Source organism: Pocillopora verrucosa, chromosome 1 (assembly GCF_036669915.1).
Source record: "Pocillopora verrucosa isolate sample1 chromosome 1, ASM3666991v2, whole genome shotgun sequence".
NCBI lineage: Eukaryota > Metazoa > Cnidaria > Anthozoa > Scleractinia > Pocilloporidae > Pocillopora > Pocillopora verrucosa.
The window spans coordinates 16881231-16903150 of NC_089312.1; the positions used below are offsets into that span (position 1 = coordinate 16881231).

General features: G+C 38.1%; 1 protein-coding gene across 5 annotated transcripts; it reads left to right on the forward strand.

Annotated features, from left to right (window-relative positions):
- The first annotated feature begins 2436 nt into the window (after positions 1–2436).
- On the forward strand, positions 2437–16939 carry LOC131784056 (fibroblast growth factor receptor-like 1). Of its 5 annotated transcripts, XM_066160239.1 has the most exons (8): positions 2437–2692; positions 7185–7302; positions 7385–7625; positions 10862–10912; positions 12232–12519; positions 13150–13524; positions 15557–15625; positions 16025–16939. In XM_066160239.1, the coding sequence occupies exons 3-8, from the start codon at positions 7550–7552 to the stop codon at positions 16210–16212; spliced, it is 1047 nt and encodes a 348-aa protein (XP_066016336.1). In that variant the 5' UTR covers positions 2437–2692; positions 7185–7302; positions 7385–7549; the 3' UTR covers positions 16213–16939. The 5 variants fall into 5 exon arrangements, with proteins under 5 accessions (XP_066016336.1, XP_058956824.1, XP_066016335.1 ...); XM_059100841.2 differs by having other exon boundaries at positions 7185–7625; XM_066160238.1 differs by lacking the exon at positions 2437–2692 and adding an exon at positions 6927–7076 and having other exon boundaries at positions 7185–7625.
- The last annotated feature ends 4981 nt before the right edge of the window (positions 16940–21920 follow it).

Sequence of the window (21920 nt, forward strand, 5' to 3'; positions counted from 1 at the left end):
CAGAGCGTACGCATTTTGTCAACTCAGAAAACCTCTTCCCAGCTTTCTCAAGTTTATCTCGGTTCTAAAAGCCAGACAGATTTGAGATTCACGAAGCTGGGAAATAATCCTTACTTTTTTTCACAAACGTAGCATTCTATTTGGTGTTTATTTAAGTTAAAAACACCTTAAACATTACCCAACTAATTGTAACCTTTTATAACATGTAGTGGTAACACTTACGACATTTGAACCGTTAATTCTTCTGAGGACCAGTTATATTGCAGCAACAATTCAATTTAATGGCATACCAAAAAGGATCATTTGATGCAAACATGATGAAAGAGTGATTGTTTGACTTAGAACAATTATAGAGGAGGGTGTTAGAGGTGATGTTTTTTTTTTTTTATCTTGTATGTCAGTGTCTAAGTATGGAAAAAGGCCAAACAGTCTTCGGCTGAAAGATGAGGCCTAAATATCAACTTAAGCTAACCGTGATCTGTAAAGCTGGGCAACCGTCAGAGTATAAAGTTCAGGTCAGGTAAGCTTTGCTAAACGGTTTACGGTTCGTTCTTTAAAAAAAAAAGACAAAAACAAAACCCATTTGCGGATAGGATAAGGAATCTCGACGCTTGTAATCACAGTAAATAATTACGCCTTGTGTGGCAAGAATTATTTATGATTTGTGCTTTGCCTATTATGAACGAAGCAACATCGCTGAAGGGCTTATTTAAGATAGCGGTTAGCCGTAATTGGGAAGTCTCGCAATACCCTTCAGTCGCTGGCGTTGATAATAGGAGGACAGATTTTTTTGTTTCCTGGGCCATGTAAGTTACGTAAGTCTCTGCGCAAGGACTTCTGATATGTTCGAAATTTTAAAACGCAAACATTAAAATTATCTATTAAAGCCAATATTTTCGACGTTTGCATCGCTAGGATAGGAGTAAAATGGTGACTCTGACAAAATTCCCGCCTATTTCTCTCGCAAAACCAGTGCCTGGTGTTGCAATGCAGTATGCTATCAAAACACAGGATGCTATGTAGACATGTGTATCGTAGTATAATTCCTTTTGCTGTCAAAATCTCAGGCATGTGGCTCATTCAGAGACCTTTCGATTTGTGATGTTGGCGATACCGAGTCTAGAACGGTCTCCTTAAATCTTATACACGGCATGTTAAGAAAGGTTCTGTGCCCCCTTATTTTAAGATCAAAGGATAGATCTAGGAGTACACTGAGTTGGTTTCCTCAAAGTCTCAAAGGTTGTTTTCATGAAAGCTAAACTAAACATACTATCCTAGTAAAAATAGTTGTTATGTTTGAAAATTTAATGAATATAGATGTATTGATATAAGGAGACGCAATTGAATTTGTATTTTGCAAGGGGCAAGGAGGCGTGGCCAAGTTCCCTCCCGGAGGATAACAAAAAACGTCAGAACCCAGTCATACTGAACATAAGGCCAAGAGGTACTTGAATGTTCGGACGAGATTAAGCCCATCTACCAGAAACAAAAACACCGAAGAGGAGACGGTTCGGAGCCTGAGGTGATGGGCTGCTGAGAACATAAGACAGCCCCTGGATAAGCGTAAGCCTTCTTTTATGTTTTTCTTACGATAAATATTTATAAAGCATGTTATTGCTACTAAACCTCTACGACATGAAAATGAAAGCATTTTGCCGCAAAAAAGGTTGATTGTGCAGAACTCTATCGATAAAATCAGGCAAAAATATTCCTACCAGTACCTATCATATTTTGGATTCTCGCGACCGTTTCGTTTTTCGTCATTCTTTTACCAAAGTGAGAATAACGAGTCACACTATGGACTTGCTAAAAGTTAATCTAAGCTCAGCGTGCCTTCATGAACTCCACTCCTGAACAAGACCCGTTTGAATTTTGAACCTTAGAATAGTGAAGAACATATCGACCACAAAAGAATAGCTGAACACTGAACAAGACACAAATCGCGCGCCCTGCAAATTTGCAAGGCTTTTTTTTAGCCGGAGAAACCAATGAAAATGAAGATTTTTCGAAGTTGAGAATATGGCATGATAATGGTGGTAAAAAGTCCTTTCTAGGGTCCTAACTTGCATAGACGCTAGAAACCATAACAATATTCTTATAGATTCGTACCAAACGATTAAAAAAAAAAATAATGATAATTTGCAAGACTTCTCTTGTACATAGGAATGAGAGCAGACGTAATCTCCATTACAAACATTTTGTATATTTAACTGGGAGCTGCTTCTGATGATTAGCGGAAATCTTAACACATATCCTGCTTAGCTACCACCAGTGGGGTGATAATTACTGCTACAAGCACACGAATCACGCAAAACAATAAGCCATCAATAATTTATTAAAACGCCTTGAAATATTCGCTAAACGCTCCAAGATGCATAGTTTATTTTATTCGCTACGAAAGCAGAGTGTTGTTCTCATGCTCAAATGTTCAGTGGATCTTGCATGTGTTAGTACGTGATTGCCCGTAATCTTCAGTGCTACGTTTCCGTTTTCAAGCTAAATATCTGTGAAAAATTACTTATTTACGCTTGTGTATCTGCTGACAAATCTTTTAAGCTTAAATGTACGATCTAACTCGACCACGTTTCACAAGACGACTGGTGTAAGGAAAAGCTGCCATTGACATATCCTAGCTAAGACCAGCGACAGATTTCGTCAGTTTGCGGATTTCTACCCAGATATAAGGACGCTGGTGAGTCTTGCGATTGCTTTTAGTGAAAATTTATGAAACTGCTGTTCCAGAGGTTCGTTTGCATTGACGCATAGATTTATCAGCTCTTATCAAATTTGAGTTTACTAGCTGAGTTTATCGCACTCGGAGTTAGAAGAACAAGCAAATCCATGAATTTACGTTCAGATGATCGTTGCAGACCAAAGTACATGTTCCGAGTAGTTTAACGTTGCAAATCTCTCTCAAATGGTTTGATTACTAGTTCAGCTTAGTAAACCAAAGTGAATTCCGTGTTTTGGTGATTTAAAACTCAACCTCAAACTTTAATATGATGAAAAATGAGTTGTGCGACTATTTTAAAGGTAGCCTTCTAAAACTATTTTCAGTCGGGTCGTGACGAAATATTTATTGACTCATACTGTGCAAAGTGTGGTATGCTTCTCTATAGCAAAAAAGGTCCGTTTGGTATGGGCAACGAAAAATGCACTAAATGATCAAAACATTGATGCTCAGTGGTAAACCATGCTCAAAAAGTCCTTAGCTTGTAGAGTAGGTACATATGTTCTTGTTATATACCTAGACTTTCACTCAACAAGACGAGCACTGTGAATGGTTGATTTTTGTTCACGTACCCTTGATCAAATTCAAATTTATCCCGACAAGGATACAATTGCGCAGTTGCCCGCGCGCCGAATACAACAGCACATGATTGTTTAAGGGAAAGTCTAAATATGTAACAAAGCACTTAATGTATGGTCCCACGGTAAACTAGTTAGTTTCTCTCGACTTCGTCTAGGGAAACATTAGGACTCCAGGGAAAACAAAACTAACTGTTTCCCTCGGGACAATACATTGAGTGTATAATATCCTTACTGTCCAGGTGCATGTTAAAAATCTAAAAGGACGACCATTAACGACAACCTGGTTACCTTTCTGTTTGGCGAGCTGGTTAAAAAGTGCACAATTCTACAGCAGGTAATCAATGGTATGTGTGTTTGCTCCCCCATAACCAAAAAAGGTACCATCGATGGTAAATGATACCACGACGCGTGTTTCAAGATTAAAAAAAGATATAAAATACTCAAAGTCTAGGCCGGAATGATGCATCAAAAGCAACAGATTTTGTGGTTGCTTAATTGAGAAAACAATGGCCGTAACACTCTTTCAAAGCCGCAAAATTCCCACTTCAGCGAAGACTCAGTCCTCGTGGTATCGAGGGGGTTTGACAGACTATTGGTCAATGCGTAATTTGATTAGTTATGCAGGAGGACCCACTCTTATCCATGAAGAAACGACGGAAGCGGTTGTTGTGGGAAGAGCCGCTTTCTTCAACCCAACTTGACCTGATTCCATTTTTTCGTCCCTTGAGGTAACAAATACGCTGAAAGGACAAAGCTAAGTTTGGGCTGTGCGTACATTATTATTCTAAAAGTTTCCTTTGGTCATTGAGATAGAATAGGAACTCAAATACAACGGCTTTGCTATTTTTATACGTAAATAATTTTAGTGAATTGTATTATGAATTATAAAACTTGAAAAACACGATTAATCAACTGGAGCTGCAAACCCAGCGAATTCTCCTACTTAAATCACTTGAGAAAGCTAAGATAAATAAATTAGCAATTTCCTTTTGTGTCGTTTCAGCGGGAGTCCTTGTTGAACGTGTTTGGGATCACAATTAAATTACACTAGATGTAATTTAAAAATTAAGGTTCAATGGTCGAGAGTTCTTTGGCCAATTTTAATTAAGAATTGTAAGAGGTTCAACTATGAATCTTCTCTACTAAAAATAGAGATTCAGGCGATGGAATTTGACTTCAACCAGCTTAAAAAAAGAAATTGCGAAAAATCATGTGCACAAGAACATACAACGAATGTTTTTGGATATGTTTGGAATCTCAGTGATATAAATTTACGTGTAAAAGAAGTATAACGTGCGGCTTTTTCGTCTGGCAATATAATTCTTGAAATATGAGTTTATCCAAAAAAACCCAGTGAGAGAAGTTATTTCTCGAAAAAACTTCAAAGTCTACCGCCTGCATGTCATTTCCTGAAGCAGCCGTTTTCTATCAAGTAATTAAAAAGGGGAATTTCTATCTAACGTACATTAACTTCGGCATCCAAAAGTTTAAACCATTTTCTCTAATCTTAAGCTCTATGGAGCTTACGTTGACTGTGGTGACTTTCCGCCTAATAGAGCTAAATAAGCCAGCTTCAAAGCAGCTTAGCTAAGAAAGAACTGTGGTTTTTTAATTAGCTTAACAAGTGTGTATCTTGTAGTTTTGTGTCGATTTGAGCAGGAAATCCTTGTGATTATTGAAGAGCGTAAGTCTGTAATCCATTAAAAGAATTTAAATGTTTACATTCAAATTCGATTGTTTTTGTGGACTTCCTGAAACCTTATCCTGGATTTCAGGGAAACAAAAATAAAATTAGGTCGGCGTATATTTAAGTAGTTGTAGAATGAACAATAAGGCGATTTACTATCACCTCAACTCGTGCTTGGTTTTGGACAGTGCTCAAGCGTTGACAACTTTATTCACGGTGTATCATATTCTCTTGGCCGGAATGCGCTGTCGAAAAACTTGTTGAAATACTATATTACTTTTCCTGCTTCGGCCTGGATGGCAATTTCGTAGCATATAGAAGAGTAGCCTGCATAAAAGGCGAAATTCAGACGGGCCGAGGCGAATGCGAAACGAACGCGAAGGGGGAGTGACGTAAGCCTCGCGATTGCCGGTGATGCTACGCAAAAAAATAAAGAAAAAAAGAAAGAAAGAAAAGTAGAACGGACTTCTTTCCTTCAAAAATTTAATTATCCGATTGTGGGTTTAAAGTACGCCCGCACTGCACCCAATCAAATGAACAGCACGAGAAAGCCCTCGCTTTCAATCTCATCCGAGATCAAATCCCGAAAGGAAGATTATGAGGAAGATGAAATCTCTTTAGAAGTAAGTTGCCTCTAAACACTCTTAAATCAAGTTCATATTTCGCAACGACAATGAGTCAGCTATCAGCTTTGATTCCATTTTTAACTTCCAGCCGTTTTAGATTTACAAGAGCTTAAAATATATCAATTGTCTTATCTTCAGGCACAAGTTTTGCTCAGTCTCACCTCAGAACACTAACAAACGCTTCAGGAGAGATCGGTTTCTCCGCTGAGATTTCTCAAGAAGAAAAAATTATAGGCCAGAGTAAGCCCAGAACTACCAATCTGTAAAAGCAAACAATAGACCGTTTGTTAGGAGTGAAAATTTTCCACAGGAAATGAAAGCAATATTCTGTTATCCTAAAACTGCTTCACACTGATCAATACCTTAATTGGCACAATTGAGTGCCATCAATTGCAAAGAAAATCACTTGGTGGTCCGAAATCATCTCTAAAAAGTACGTGAAATTTGAAATCCAACCCGTTTCGTTTCATCTTCATATCCTTACTGTTACATAAAAAAAGTAATCCAAGGTCTACTAAGATAAAAAAAATCAACAACACAAAACAAAACAAAAAAAAGAACGTGGCAGAAAGTGTCACTAGTGTTTTTTTTTTTTACAGACCAGCCATTAGGATCAAAAAACGTCTAATTTAAGGTTAACATTTGCAGAAAGACTGAAAGGAAACACAGAAATCAAGAGTGCCTGAGGGTAAAAATAGAGAAGATTAAGACTAAATTTCATTCGTGTAAACTTTGCTCTCTTTGTTCGAACGTCTAAGTCTTCTTTATTGTTAATGCCCGAAATGAGAATCGTACTTTGAGACTTTGAGAATCGTATCCCTGCCATCACACACTTAAGACTCCCGCTCACAACGTATGAGGATGAACAGAAATATTTAGGACAGTCTCATAGCCTTTCCTTTTCCTGATTTATTCAATTCATTAGTTTGATGAGGAAGGCCAGGGAGTAAGATAAGTTGTGCGCCAGGTTCTTGTCACTAAACTGAATTTCTTCCGTTTCTCGTTGACAATAAAATCCATTAGAGAGCTTTTCCACTTGAGTGTACCCGCCTGCTTTCATTACGACAACGTAATCTCTTCCCGTCGATAATTAAGCTGATCTGATTGCACTGTTACCTTTATCAATCGCGTACACGACAAGCTTAAGTTTACTGAGCCGTTCTGAATCGGGACAGAACGCTGTGATATCAGCAGATATCAAAACCAGCCGTTTACTTGAACTGGTGGTTATGAACGCATAAAACGCTTACAAGCCGAGCTAAAGGCTGTGATGTACTGGCCCAGCAGGTTCCCAAGTACGCGATCCATTACAAAATACTTTCAACGTTTTTCAAGAAAATCAGGTGTAAAACTGAAAGCCGATTTCTCGGTCGTGCACTGTGACTGATATCATCTATGTCAGAATTAACCCATTTGGGCAAGATAACAGACTTTTGAAATTAACCAAGACGGTAAGCAGACGGCTAAAATAGAAACATGACTTTGTTGTTTACGACTACAAGTGGTCGATCCCTTGAAGCCTTGGTTTGTATATATGACCGATGGTATTTAACCTGCAGGTTGTTCAGATCACGCCAATACGTAGGACGGACGCAACCGAGGAGTCATCTCTGGTGTCCCACAACCTTTATGTAAGCTGTTTGAGCATCTAAAATAGAAAAGCCTTGTCAAACGCAAGTAAGTTGAGAGATCTAAACCATCCCAGCACCAAGGAATGAGCTTCTAACAAAGATAACTTCCTTCCTGATAAAACATTAAGGATCCGCCATCTGGCGCCAGACCGCACGATATCTGGTCGTACTTCTGGCTACAGCGTGCCAACTCTAATACAAACAAGCTGCACAACACCCTTAAAACACAAACGCCTTACACAACGAGGGATAAAGATACACCGCTAATTTACGGCCAAGGTGAGAGGTTGAAAATGAGGAAAAGGGAGGTTTGGAGAGTTATTTTCGCCGCATGGACATTCGCAATGCAAATTGCAATGGATGAAGCAGGTATGAAGGAAAGATATAACTTAAATTCCAATGAATTACGTTTCTTTGGATAATGCATCACAGTAGCCAACAAGTAATATTATTTAGACACCCTCCCTCGGGCGATGATTCTCAGTGTGACGCGGATGTCCCTAATCTTCGTCCATATTACGCCAGGGAGGTGCAAGCGATTCATCTGCCAAAGGGTGAAAAACTTCTATTACTTTTAATGTGTCGTAAACGAACAAATAAATGTTCTGTGGAAAGAACTGCGGGCGTGCACACCTTTTTTTTGGCAATTGCAGTGTTAGAATCAGCCCAGTTCGGATGGCGTGGGCGATAGATCAGTACCAATGCTGTATACACCAATGATTTGGCTTCCATCGTCTGTTCTGTTCACCGTTTTTCTGATAAGAGCATGCTGTTCTTTTACAGTCAAAATATTTTCATCATTAAGGAAGAAAACATTCCACATTTCCGACAAATCAGCAGGTACATCAAAAACAATTGACTGTGTTTCGAGGCCTTCCAAAGGCCAACAAAGACCATTATCACCTTAAAAAAAAAGAGCATTTTGAAAACCATCAAATAGGTTTCTCAAACAGAGGATAATGTAAAACACAATGTTCTTCCTATAACGTTTCATGGCGTTCAACAAAAACAACTCATTTATTTACTGTTTAGGGAATGAACGAATGATCTAGAACAACATTAATAACGTCAAAAACAATGGTCCATGATAATCAGCAGGGGAACATATGACAAGGGACGACCAGTTTTTCCCAATAAAAATACATAACAGCTTCTAAAGCAGGACCACAGCCTGTTTCACAGTTTTACATCTTGGGTATTCTTAAGCATGCAAGCAGCTGGTTGAGAAACAGTCCGCATTTCAATGCAAAGTGAAGTGCTTGCCCCTATCTCAATTTGTAAAGATCTTTTGCCGCGCAATTTCCGTAAAGGATACTTTATCCCGGATAGTTTTGCTTCTCCTGTCAACATTATCTATCTAATGCCATGAGGTCTGTCTTCGACTAAAAAAATGATGGTTCGATCAACATGATTAACAACAATGCCCTCGGAAGGGTCTGTTCGTAACAACCATCCCGCTCGGAGGCTTTCAACAAGTGAATATCCATCTCATAGGTCAAGGATTCTCGTGTTCCTCGTTTCGGTAACATGTAAAGAAGGGTATCATTCCCAATTTCTCATGCGTCTATGACATCAAATTAATCATGTTAGATTTAAAAATCTGTTAGCACGCGACTCGTCATCCTGCAATTAGAAGGTTCTGAAGGAGGAGGTTTGATTATTGTCATAATTTCTACTTCTACGACATAAAAAAAAGACATTTAATTTTTTCCTGAAACAACCCTCTGCCGAGACCAAACTGTAGTAACATTCCATACCAATAATTCAGGGTTGTTTAGAGATAAAGCGGTAATAAGTAACCATCCAAAAAGATAGCCACCGATCTCCTTACCTTCTGCTGCCAGTTTCTCTCGATACCTAAAGGACAAAACATGAAGTCCTTAAAAAAATATATATGGGCTATAAATCATTTCTACAACTGCGATCTGCTTCCTTGTAGATTGTATTTTAACTGCACACCGTTTAAAAGGTGTCAGGATCTACCTTTTAAGCGTCAAGATGTTGCATTATCACTGATAAAATGTGTCCTTATCTTGCGTTGTTTCAGACTTGAAACACTTGCATCCAATTAGTTTCTCGAAATAACTCACCGCATGAAAATATGCATTGTTCTTGTTTCTATTCTTCCTCTTGGAACAAAATCAGATGTACTGGAGAGTGATTCTCTTCTCCTGCGAGACGCAGGGCTTAACTGCGCGTCAGTTCTAAAGGATCTACATCAGGAAAATCTGTAACCATTCTTTAGACCTTGATCGTTGAATATTACTTATTTTTGTCCAAGATACCCGGAGCTGAATCGGCACATGATACGATGACTCCGACGGAACATAAATCGAGCTTTGCAGTTCAGAAAACTTTGATGAAATCATTTTCGTTTGGCAAGGTTATCTATGACATGATCGCAATCATATTTTTACACAAATGGAATAATGTTTGAGCAACCGATGCATAATTCGGCCAGGTATTTATGTGACACGACACAAGAGAGCGTGTTATCAAACCAAACACTCAAACACGTTCATTAATTTCTAGTCCCTTTTCAATAGTTCCTTTGTACCGTGCGCTAAACGCCCAATTACAGCAAGAATAATGTGTACTCCCTATGTCTTTCCGTCACCTATAATTGAACGTCGTTTTAATAACGGGTCAAAGACAACATAGAAAGTGCGCAGTCTGTCATCCTGGATTGAAAGACTTAGACAAAAAACAGAGCATGAACTTAGTTGTTATTGCATTAAATAATGGTCATATCGGTAAATTCACTCACTGACAGTTGTACATCCGCCTGGGTTGTAACCTTTCATTCCGGCCTGGGAAATTCTAGAAGTGTATGTCGCATCATGTGAATGATTCTAGTATTTTTCACCTCCTACTGAAGAGTGAGTTGACCTTTGTCGTGTAAAATAATGGCAGTCATTCTTCGAATGAGGCTTTAGTCGCACGAACTCTGAAAGAGTTGTTCAAATGAACAGAAATGAGCCGATTGACTGGTCTTAAATCTCCTCGTTCAGATGACTCATAAATCGTGGCTTTCTTTCCTCGGTCTTCAGAAAACGACCATTCGATCAGTAATGCACTGTCATCGTCTTCATCAGGTAAAAATTCTAAAGGAAATTGTTAGTTTGTTCGTGGTTTCATTGAAAGTTTTTCATGTTCACGATCAACTCTGACTACAAATTTGCACGGCCAGAGGCCCGCTACTAAAACTTATTTTGACGAAATATTTACGTCGACGATGTTTACATTAAATGAGCTTTCTCTGTTTTGGCCAGTATGAGAGTCGTGCAACACTTTTTTATAGGGACATTTCTACCGAACAAGACCACTGTGCTTCAAGGGGGTTTGGAGTACCTACGAAAAATCTATTGTAACACGAAGATGTCAACAATCCACTGACTGCTTGTTCCTATTGCAATTCGTTCTGATGTAAAAATGTTTCACAAGAGATCTTGTGAAAGTTCAACGCAGCTGATCTTCGCACAAAATTTACCTATTTAAAAGTAACCTATTTTGAAGCAAGCACTGTTCGATCAGACAAACAGACTCTCTTCTCCCCGCTCTCTTTCACAATAAGCACAAAACACGTTTTTCTTGTTCCTCTTTAGGGAGCAATGGCTTGATTTACAAAGGACAACCAACATCGTCACCTTCATCAGGTAAGGAAACTAGGCTCTGTTACACTTAGTCAACTTAAAAGCAACATAAACCACTCCTCGAAAAAAGTTCGATAAATCTTCTTTTTTTCCGTTCAAGTCTGGTTTGTCAATTATCGTACTTAGTTAATACATTTTTATTGTCACCATTCTTAGAAGGCAAACTCCTTATAAAAAATTAAGGAAAGGTGATGTAAGCTTTTAGTTCCCTCCAAAAAAGTGAAATTATAAGCCGGCCCTTTAAATATTGATGAAAACAATTTCGTACTGTTATCTTTTGTCATTGAAAAAAGCTCTCAGTGAATCCAAGAGGTCAGAGTTTGGGGGTCTTTGGTAGATTCATTAGAAAAGCAAGGTTGCCGGAATACACAATAGATGCAGTTACTCGCAATTGTCATTGGCCATGGTTAAGGAGGAAAAAAACTCCAAAGTCGCTGAAAACTTTTAAAACTTATCAAGATAACGGTATTGACTTTGGCCTTGTGAGATTGCAATGATTTACGTATCCAAATATACCTCTACAATCATTCGGTTTCACACCATACTTCTGGTAAACACGTTTTTTAATTTAGCACCATTAACGTGTCCTCAATTCCGACAAGATATGCTTACATCCATTGACTCAAACTAAGCAGTTAGGAAGTTACAGAGCAAGTAACCCTTCATTTGCGTGAAGTTATTTGGATCTTCAGTTAAAGGCATCCTAACTGAGATGAACAAACAAGCGACTTAAAAAGGCTTTTAAACAAATCCCTTTGTGAGCAAGCGTACAAACCCTATGTCATCAGGCAATGCCTAATTTGCTGAATGTTTTATTATGATAACCACCCGTCTAAGTTGTTTCTCAGTTTGTTTCCTACAAGAACTCAAATTCACAGTTATGACAAAACACAAGAATACCCAATTATTGTCGACCACATCATCGTCATACTAATCTTACTAATTTTATAACTCCACGGTTATAAGATTTGCAATTCTCGCCCAATATCGATCACCGGTTCGACTACCTTTACTGCATTAAAAAAAAAAAGTTATGGAGTTTTTAATAAAATGAATCTGATGTGGCACATCCACAACCAAACTACAAACGTATTGACAATCGAAAGGGCTTCCCTTGTGAGCTCGGTGGCTTCATGGAGGTGTCCTCGCACACCATGCCGTGGAATTTGTAAATATATTACTTCTCAACTGGCTGAAAAAAGATGATGATGATGTACCCTGCACCCTATAATGCTTTCTTTAGTGGAAACATTCCACAGAGGTGAAATGCACCTAGTTGCTTCCTAGGTCTTTACCGATTTACTTTGGTTCTTCCATGCTAGCGTCTCCAAGATTTGTGGACTCCATCAGGATGCAACAGACTTTTATTGCATGGCCCGCACGCCACAGCGTCCGACTTAAATGCAAAGCCAGTGGCTCAAGTCCGTTAAGATTCCAGTGGCTAAAGGATGGTGATCCATCCATTCATCGAAGATTACAACCGAGACTCAAAACAAACATGTGGTACCTGAAGCTTAAAGACTTGGTGCCATTAGACTCTGGGAAATATACTTGTATAGTTTCCAACACATATGGCTCCATCAATCATACCTATACCCTACGAGTTGTAGGTAATAAGCAGAGTAATGAGTTATAATTGACATTGTGAAAGACCTTAAGATTTGCAAAAGAAAACTGCATAAATAATTTCACCTCCTGACTAAATTATGAGTAAGTGCGCAATCACCGAAATTTTTAGTTTTTGTACAGAAATGTCGAATGTAACAGCAGCAAAGAGAATCTAAGCAGACATTTTTGGGGAACGTGCTACCTTAAACTATTTCCTGACATAAAAAGACTCTTAAAAACTGCTATGAAGATGTGTTGGAAGCAAAGATAAAACGCTGAATATAGAGCTGAAGCGAGGATTATGATCATAGCTGCCTGAAAACCCAAATCGTTATGTTACGTCGCAAAACAATTTCACATGGATAGTTTGCTTTCATTCCAATCTTGGGTTTTAGAATGTCTATTTATTCTTAGAGGGCATAACGAGATTTTAAATGAACGAAACGCTTTTCCGCCAAACGCCTTCCGCCATTAAAAGCCAGGTTATCATCAAGTTTGCATTCTGAAAATTAGAGAAATTTCGTCGTTTTAATTATCATTGTATTACTTTTGCAGAAAATCTTGAAGAAAGCTTGTTCTGAAATGCAGATAACTTCCATCTTTTATTGATCAAGCTTCTACTCTTTTTACAGAAAAATCTCGCACCAAGCCTATTCTGAAGTGTGGCTTTCCTAGAAACACCAGCGCAGAGCTTGGACAGAACGCTTCAATGACTTGCATCGTTCTTATCAGTGGAACACTACCAGATTTTAGATGGCTTAGGTGGAACACTATTCCAAGCACTTTCCCCGACTCGCTTGATTTTGAGAACGGATCGTACACCCTTGTCAACCCTCGGCAATATCAGACGGTTCACGTTGGAGGAAAGTATGGCGTGAAAGTGAATATTTGGAACGTCCAACCCAACGATTTGGGCCTGTATACGTGTTACGTTAGCAATCACCTTGGTTCTGACTACATGAGTGCGTTTTTAACCGAGGAAAAGGACAGGAGAAAAGAATCTGAAGGTAAGCTAAGGACTAAACGAACTCTGCGGTGTTTTGTCGAAATGGTATACGTAAAATCGTTCAATTACATGATGGGATGTGAAGAAACGATACAGCATCGCAAAATCGCACCAGGTTAACTCGAACATTCTGCTAATTTGAACTCACAGCCATTTGAGTGATATTTTGGAATCATTTACGAATAGCTGGCTCGAACCCACTGTTTTATCGAATTGTTTCAAGTTTTGCAATACGAGAGCGAAGTTGCACTCTACATGTACGGTGTTTAATGGAAATGACTTTTATCTCCGTTATTGCTTGAAGTAAAGCAAAGAGCAAAGTGCCAATCTGTCGGAATAATAAGGCAAACATTGTTTAATTGATTGTGGACACAAATCATTGAAATAAATGAAGTAGTAACGATGGCTTGAGGCCATAACCCTCTAATCAGGTTCTTTTGCCGGAAAGAGACGGCTTAGATTCAAAGGATGTTATTTCCGTTTCCTGTTATGATAAAAAGTTGGTCACTGAGTTAATCATATTTGAGATAAGACAACATTAACTGGGAATTTTTTTCCTTCATTTTGGAAATATGTTTTGATCTCCCTTTTGGTATGAAACTCTAAAGCAAATGTCTATCAATAATTAGTTACAATGAATCCATAGCTGGTCATCTTTTTACATCATAAAGAATTTTAAGCTTTTTTTTCTACTTCTATGGTCGTCTTATGAAAATATGATCGTGAGAAAGTATGTGAGCGTCATTCACTGCAGGGAGATGATAAGGAGCCAAAGAAAAGTAATGGAACTACTTCTATCGAGTGTGTTCCATACATTATACACAGCAACAATATCATCAACCGTACTAGAAACTTTTAAAAATTTATGTGGATTAAAATAAGTACATGCTCTGTAAAGCGCTAAAACAAAAACCTTTTGCCATTTTTGTTCAACGACTAAACTAAAAATTTACCATCTTTCTTAATCTATTTACGCTAAAATCTGATTTCCTTTCGCCCTGCATGATAGTCTGGACAACCCATTCTAAAATGAATAAAGTTCCCGCAGTCTTCCTCTGCATAAATAGGTTGAAAATGGCGGACTCCGCTGAGATGTATTCGAGCAACTCAGCAGGTTGGGTAGTTGATGAGATTTTCCAATATCCGCCTGTAGTTAGCCTTTTCAGATTTGGCAAAGATGAACAACTCATACGGAAGGAATATTCATTTACAATAAGTCAAGATATCACTTTTAATATTTGTTCAACCAATTAGCTCGTCAGGAGGGCACTTAACACTGATTTCCATGGGATAATTCACTAGGATTATGTCTATAACCAAACAATGACGCAGCCTGTTTGTCTTGCAAGCTAGATGACCCTAGATGCTTTTAGCTTTAACGTCATCTCCATTTCTCTCTACCTTAGCCATTCTGAATTAGTCCACTACAACTTGGAAACTACTTTAAGACTAAGCTTTATATAATACTTTATAAAAGTTATCCTAGAACGCTATTCGCAATCTTGCTTTTGTTACAAAAACGACCCCACAAGCAATTACTTATTGTCACTCATATCGTGCATCTATAAAAGATCAGTGTCGTTGTATTTCGACCTCAATCTTTTAAGTTTAAAGGAAATGCAATTGTTGCCTTTTTGTCATATCGAAGGGTCGCAAAGTACATTTTTGTGCCATATGAGTCTGAGACACGGATCAATAGGTTTGGGTTTGAGCCATAATTTTGTGAATTTGTTATTTCTCTGGTAAGAAGCTTTACTCTTACAGCGCCCCTCTCCACCCAGTTGTATAAACAAACTGTCAAAAAAACCTAACGAAGGGCTGAAAGGTAACCTTGCGATGGACAGGCATTCCGTCTAAGGGGAAACAACAATTCTCTAAGTCGCTTCATGCTATGAAACAGGGATAAGCTTGAACGCAATGATCCTTAAGTGATCACAAGTTGTCTTTTCTGTTATTTATCGCTAGTATGACTTTGAGAGCACGTGGGTTCTAAAAGTGTTACTCGTATCACTGACCTGCGGATGTCTTTTCAGTTACGACAGAGAAGCCTGAGGAAAAGGACTTCGCAAATCACGAGAGTACAGGATCTCCGCCATTAAGGGGTATGTCAGTGGCTTCCTTCCTTCTTTCTTTCTTCAGTTTTTCATACCTTGATGCTTGATTTCTCAGTATTTCTCCAACTCCCTGACCGATAGTTTGTCAAAACGTTGCAAACGTAGAACCTTTGTAAAACAACGAATGTTTATATCAACAAAATGTCTGGAAAATTGGTGTTAAAGTTGTTTTGAGTTTACCAAAATGCGCTCCGGGTACTACTGCAATATCACAAACTTAGTCAATTCGTAACGCAACTAACAAGGCAAATTCTACAACACCAGTTAGTTATAGAGTGCTGTGGTGTCTTCACACTAGTGCAATAAAAAGGAAGAGAACTTTTAAAAGATAAATGTATTTTAGGAGAAACTGAAGAAATCTTGCTACGAAAATATTTCCGCCGTTAGGAACCAACGCAACAGAGGAGATCCCCCCAGCGAAACAGGCGGTAACACGATCCCGGGAGGCAAAGATACCTTTGAGTGTGTTCATAGGCGTCCTTAGCACCTGGGCGGTCATCACAACTATCGCACTCCTCTGGTGTCACTTGTACCACAAGAAAATAAGAGCAGCAAAAACAGGGGTAGAGTTCTAATGAACGAGGAAGGAATTTTCCGCTCTGATGTTACCATGAGAACCATGAGAACTGAAGCTGGATTCGAGCTATGGGTCATTATTTGCACTCGCACCTCTGACTTGTTGGTTTACGTTCATGTTGTCCAGTATTAGACATTGCCGTTGTTGTTGGTGTTGTTGTTTTAGTTGTTTTTTTGCTGTTTTTGACCAATATTATCACTTCACATTTAATCTTATGTCCTATGGATGGCTTCTTAGATGCACATCGAGGTTTTGATGAAAATGAGGATTGATAGCTGGGACAAGTATGCATAAATAGGAGCGGCCGTTTTCTCAGTTCATTAGTCACACAAGAAAAACGGGAAAGCCGCTCGTTCATTGTATTTTTTTTCTTTAAAATCAGCGCTAAGCCGGGCAAGGTGCTAAACAGAGAACTTCAGTGTTCTGACAATCACTCCGCCCTAATGACAAAACAGGGAAAACTTTGAGATCTAATCGTGTAGTATTTTTAACTTTTTCATTTTGTCTCGCGGAAGTACGAACATTTTACCGTTCATCTAATGAAAACTTTTTAAATATGGTACAATTAACCAGGGTTGATAGTTTTCTTTTTGTAGTTAATGTGGTGATTATTTCTTTTTCAATTTTTTCATTTCAGTCTATTTAATACATTGTACAGTCAAGATGTAAATCAACATGTAAATTGTAACGTTTACAAACCGTGATTATAGAGCTCGAAAATCAAACTTTCTATGAGGTAAGCTCAATTTTGACTCTTAATACAATACTTGGGAGACTGGCGCAGTAGACTTCACTTTCAACACAGATGTAAACATTTATCGGCAAGCTAAAAAGCCGCTTATTCACGAAGAACAGTACAGGACGACACATCATCAACGAGGTATAAAAACTGCCCAATGACTTCTCTACGAAGGCTGGTTATTATGCTTCCTTGACCAAAGTTACAGGGCCGCTTATTTAAACGAGATCTAACCCAAACCGCGGTTTTCTGAAAGCAGTAGGCCTCGGTGATTCTCCATAAGAGGGTTGATTTCATTGATGTCCGTCTACTTTTAGATTTCGGCTTGTTGACACTGTTCACAAAAAATTGATTCTTAGATAAAGTTCGGCTAAATTGAAGAAGGCTTAAAACACGGTTTGTTATACGACGGCTAAACTAAACTTAAAACCCTGATGAAGGCACTAGACAGGAGTGTCGAAACGTTGGGTCTATGAATTGTAACTTCTTCGGTTACATTCATTAAATCTGCAAACCAGTGTAGCATCAAACTATGTCTAACCGACCCATTGTATCATAGTGACAAAAATATATATTCTTCAACCTGCTGAACGTTATCGAAATATAAGTCACCCTACACTCTTTACAAAGAAGATAAAACTAGACGGGGAAGTTATAAAGTGCAAACTATCACATATCGTTACGCTATAAATCGAAGTTTATAATGGAACTGAACTGTGGCTCTACACATCTACTACAGGCGTTACGTAGGGAAGGGAATATATGACAGTACTATATGTCAACTGAGGTGAATAATCATTCAAGCCAGACTCACTTCTGAAGTATTAGTGAAAATAGATCCTAAAGGACCCTGAAGGAAAAAATGAGATTTCCTCCCTCAACAATCTCACCACACGAGTATCTTTAACATAATCATAGCAACATAAACCATTACAGATTCATTATGACAAGTTTAACTAAATCCTCTTATAAATCCAAAAATTCTACATGACAAATCTCCATTGAAGACCACCGTAAATGGAAAATAATAATTTACACAATGATCAAATCAAATTTCCAATAATTCAAGAGCTAATTTGCTCTTGACTGAATGATGACATGTCTATGCTGGCTTCAATGACCTCCTGCATGTTGGCACCTCGCCCAACACAGATTACATGACGCCCAAACAACCTACAAGAGGGCGTACGAATGTCATCCCTAATACAGATTTACCTCATGCATGCCTCAAGCCGAAAATGTACACTTTTTCCATAAGTTTTTCCTCTTCGACAGCATATTCATGTAAATATCACGATTTTATTTAAAAGCGTTCGTGTGTAAAGAGGTGAATGCTTATGGATAGGATTCCACTACACGTAATATGATTCCTGGAGCGTAAGACCATGGCCACTTCATGGCTTCACTACAGTGAGAAAACCACGTAACTGAAAACTGATATTGGCAAATGATGAGTTGGTTATGGCTGAATCATTTTAAAATGGAAAAAGGAAATGCGTGACATGGCAGAAGGCTGATTGACCATTGAGCTCAGTTAAGTGTTCCTCGATTTTCTTAAGATCATAATAATCACTGTTTCGAGTGTCCTCGTTGTGCTACGAATTGTTGGTTTTTATTGACTTACAGTTCACATTAATGAGTTTTGTCCGGTTAGCAACGCTTATCTTTCAGTTAAGCCCCAGGCAAGCCCCACATCCGGTTTTTTACTTCTTAGTTGGTGGTGTGCTAATATTTCAAGTCTGGTACAGGTTAAGTTAACTTTCCTCTTTAAGGTTAACGATTTGTCTCCCTTGTAAATTGCAAGATTTCGTCTGCAGTTGTTATATCATACCTGGAGTTTAATCAGTTATTCCTTTACGTTGTATTCGTCCAACCCCTGCATGTTTCTTCGCGGAAATAGAATGATCTTTGAACAGAGCGCAGCTTTTGAAGTGACCCTGTAAAATGCAGGAAACTTATGAAAAAAAGCCGTAGCTAAGTATAATTTTAGAGCATAAGGAGGAAAAGGCAATGGTATTCTAAAAAAGCGGTTGCATAACTTTCCGACAAGCACGAAAGCACAAAGAAATTGGATTTCTGTGCCCCTTAAGCAAAGCGGATGTCTGGTTAAATTTAAAAGGGAAGTGTAATTATATAGTGCAGATCAAATGGAGTTTATGTAGGGCTATTCCAATGTTAACTTCTCAGTGCTTTGCATTATGTTTCACACTCTTCTTTTCAGATCTTTTGGTCGGATATGCCCGAAAAAGATTTCCACTCTCAAGTTTGGTCATTTCAATTCATTTTTAATTATGAAAGGTTTGTTGATGATGTCCCATGATTCCCCTCACGCGTAGCTCGTTGTAGGGGTCGTAGGATGACTGTCCCCTCAAGTAATGACAATCGGTAACATAAAGTTTAAAGCAACTTTTTGAAACCTCCTTACTCCGTACCCTAGCTAATACAAATGCACTAAAAGATCATTTTGGGCAGAATGTTACTTCAATAAAATGCAACGTGAAGCCACTGAAGTAATAATACTCAGTTATTGATGGCAGGAGCCCATTGCTTCTCTCAAACTTCAGTCAGAAAGTCAATCTGCCAAACATTAATGTTCCTTGCACTTGTCGCTTTAGGTAAATGTTACGATGGCTGAAGGAGGTATCTCTGGCAGTTTGGTTCTATTTCATAGGATCATTCTCAAAACTTCTTTCTTTTTTCAAACTACTTTCATAACTTCTTCTTCATCATAAATGATTCAACACCTTGTAACATACTCCTCAGGACGACGACGGTAGCGTTCACCACCACCTCACCAGTCTTATGGACAACGTATGCGTGACATCAACATAATCAAAGCACTGGAAATGAAAATCGAACAATACCTAATCATCAAATCTAACAAACCGCATGTGGTGCAAAGCTTCTTGAATACAAAGAAAAAAAACAACGTTTCGGCAAAACTGATAAATCATATTCAGTGAATTAGATCATGCTTTCTCAACCAGACTCAAAAATCTCTGATGAACAAAGACTCTTCACTGGAATCTATTGAAGATTCAGTATCTCAAAAAGTAGGTCCCCTTTAGCGATTACACTCACAATAAAGGGGGTAAGTTTCTTAAGAAATACAATAGCCTTGTTCAGACTGCCCAGCCTTTTTCATTCGGAAGATCACACGATACAATTCAGCAGTGCCGAAAACTAACCAATAAACTACTTTCGTTTGGTTTTCCCGCAAGGTCGATAGCAAATGACAGCTGTGTTCTGAAGCTTAAAACATACAACGAATTACGCAGTTTCTGAATTCAGAAGGATCTCGAGAGGTTTTGTGGTGTCGATTCTCTATCAGAAGTAACACTTATACTGCTTTGCTGAAAATCCTCTCGGTAAAGTCAATTTGACAATAGAGCTAAAGGTGCGTCATAATGACAATCTGGCAACGACTGAATCGTTATCAGCGGCTCAAAAGACGACCATTGAAAAGCAGACTATAAAGTTGTTTGCTGTCACTACTTTGTAGTGACTTTCACTTTAAAAAATTAAATTTGCAGATACACTTTTGGCAACTTAATGTCAACTTAATGGTAACTTAATTAACTCAAGCGACGCGATAAACGTCTTCTTATACGGTGGGTACCACAGGTAATCGATAGTCTCTTCCAGGCTTTTACTTGTTCATCAAGTGCAATAGATACTAAGCAAAAATTCTCTACGAGATATTCGCTCTCGAAAACGGTCAACTTTCTAGATGGCAAAAATCCCGATGAACCCATACATTCCAAGCAAAAGAATGTCAAGTTATTTCTTAACATCGTGTCGCCGAGGGTAAATATGTCCTATATTTCGATTATTCAGTGTGAACCTTTTTGGTGGCTTAATGGGAGAATAAAGGCTTATGTCAAGGAGCGAAGAATGAAAAAAATATTTGTGACAATCATGTAAGCATAAGGAATCTAGTCGGTTTTTCTCATACAAACAGCTTAATTAGTTATGCCTTATTGTTATGGGTTGTTCTAATTTTTATTTTCTTTTTGAACAATTGTCTTTAGAGTGATTAACTTTTAACTTAAATAGTACAGTGCAATACCAACATTACGTAATGCACTTAGAGTAATTACGATACTAACAATGCATACGTTACTTACAATACAACCCCTATTTCTATTAATACTTATCAATACTCACTTTGAAGACTACTCACAAAGAATTTTTCTCTTAAATTAGCGTGCACTTCAAATTATATGATGCTTACACTACATTCCATAATTAGCTTTCTTTGCATACTAAACATTACTCACACTAAGTGAGGAAATTACAATTTATAATAGGGAAGGGAAAATTCAACAAACAGATATGAAGCGCTTTTAGACAAATAAGTAAAATAAAGCATTTTATCAAGTGGTCTTGCACATTTATAAACCTAGCAGTGTTAATCTACTTTCTTAAGAGCTTACCACAATATTCATTCATTTTAATCAAAATGTTTTCTTTTTCGTTTTAGTAGCAGTACAGTTTTCAAAACGCATAAACCAGATTTAAGAATCATGAATATTCTGTGGGAAAAGGGCCTAGCATCCACAGTATGAAATATATATCTACTTGCTACTTTGCCTGAGATAGGTCAATAATATCTGTATTTTTGGCTGTACTTTAGCAGGAACACCAGTATTTAGTGACCAAAACTTGCTTAACAGATCATTCAGGGCATGACCTGCATCACACTCCATAAGACTGAAATATCGAGCAATTTGTGCACCACCGCTTTGCGTAGTCGCTGTATAGCATACTTCTTAGAAAACGTTCTTACTTAATCAAACCTAATGATTTAACTCGTTATCTCCAAATTATCCTAACCGTTTGCGACACATTTCTTGTAATTGTAGTTCTGAGAATGTGGTCTCAAATTAAATAATATAAAAAATAATTATGGTGTTGAGGTAAATATTGTGAATGTGACTGAGGATGATTTTGGACCCTACACTTGC

What these genes read in the sequence shown, in the direction of transcription:
- LOC131784056 (XM_059100841.2), top strand. Translation starts at nt 7,550, where the DNA reads ATGAGGAAAAGGGAGGTTTGGAGAGTTATTTTCGCCGCATGGACATTC. An exon ending in CTATACCCTACGAGTTGTAG is followed by an intron (nt 12,520 to 13,149) that starts GTAATAAGCAGA and finishes CTCTTTTTACAG; the next exon opens with AAAAATCTCGCACCAAGCCT. An exon ending in AGGATCTCCGCCATTAAGGG is followed by an intron (nt 15,626 to 16,024) that starts GTATGTCAGTGG and finishes TTCCGCCGTTAG; the next exon opens with GAACCAACGCAACAGAGGAG.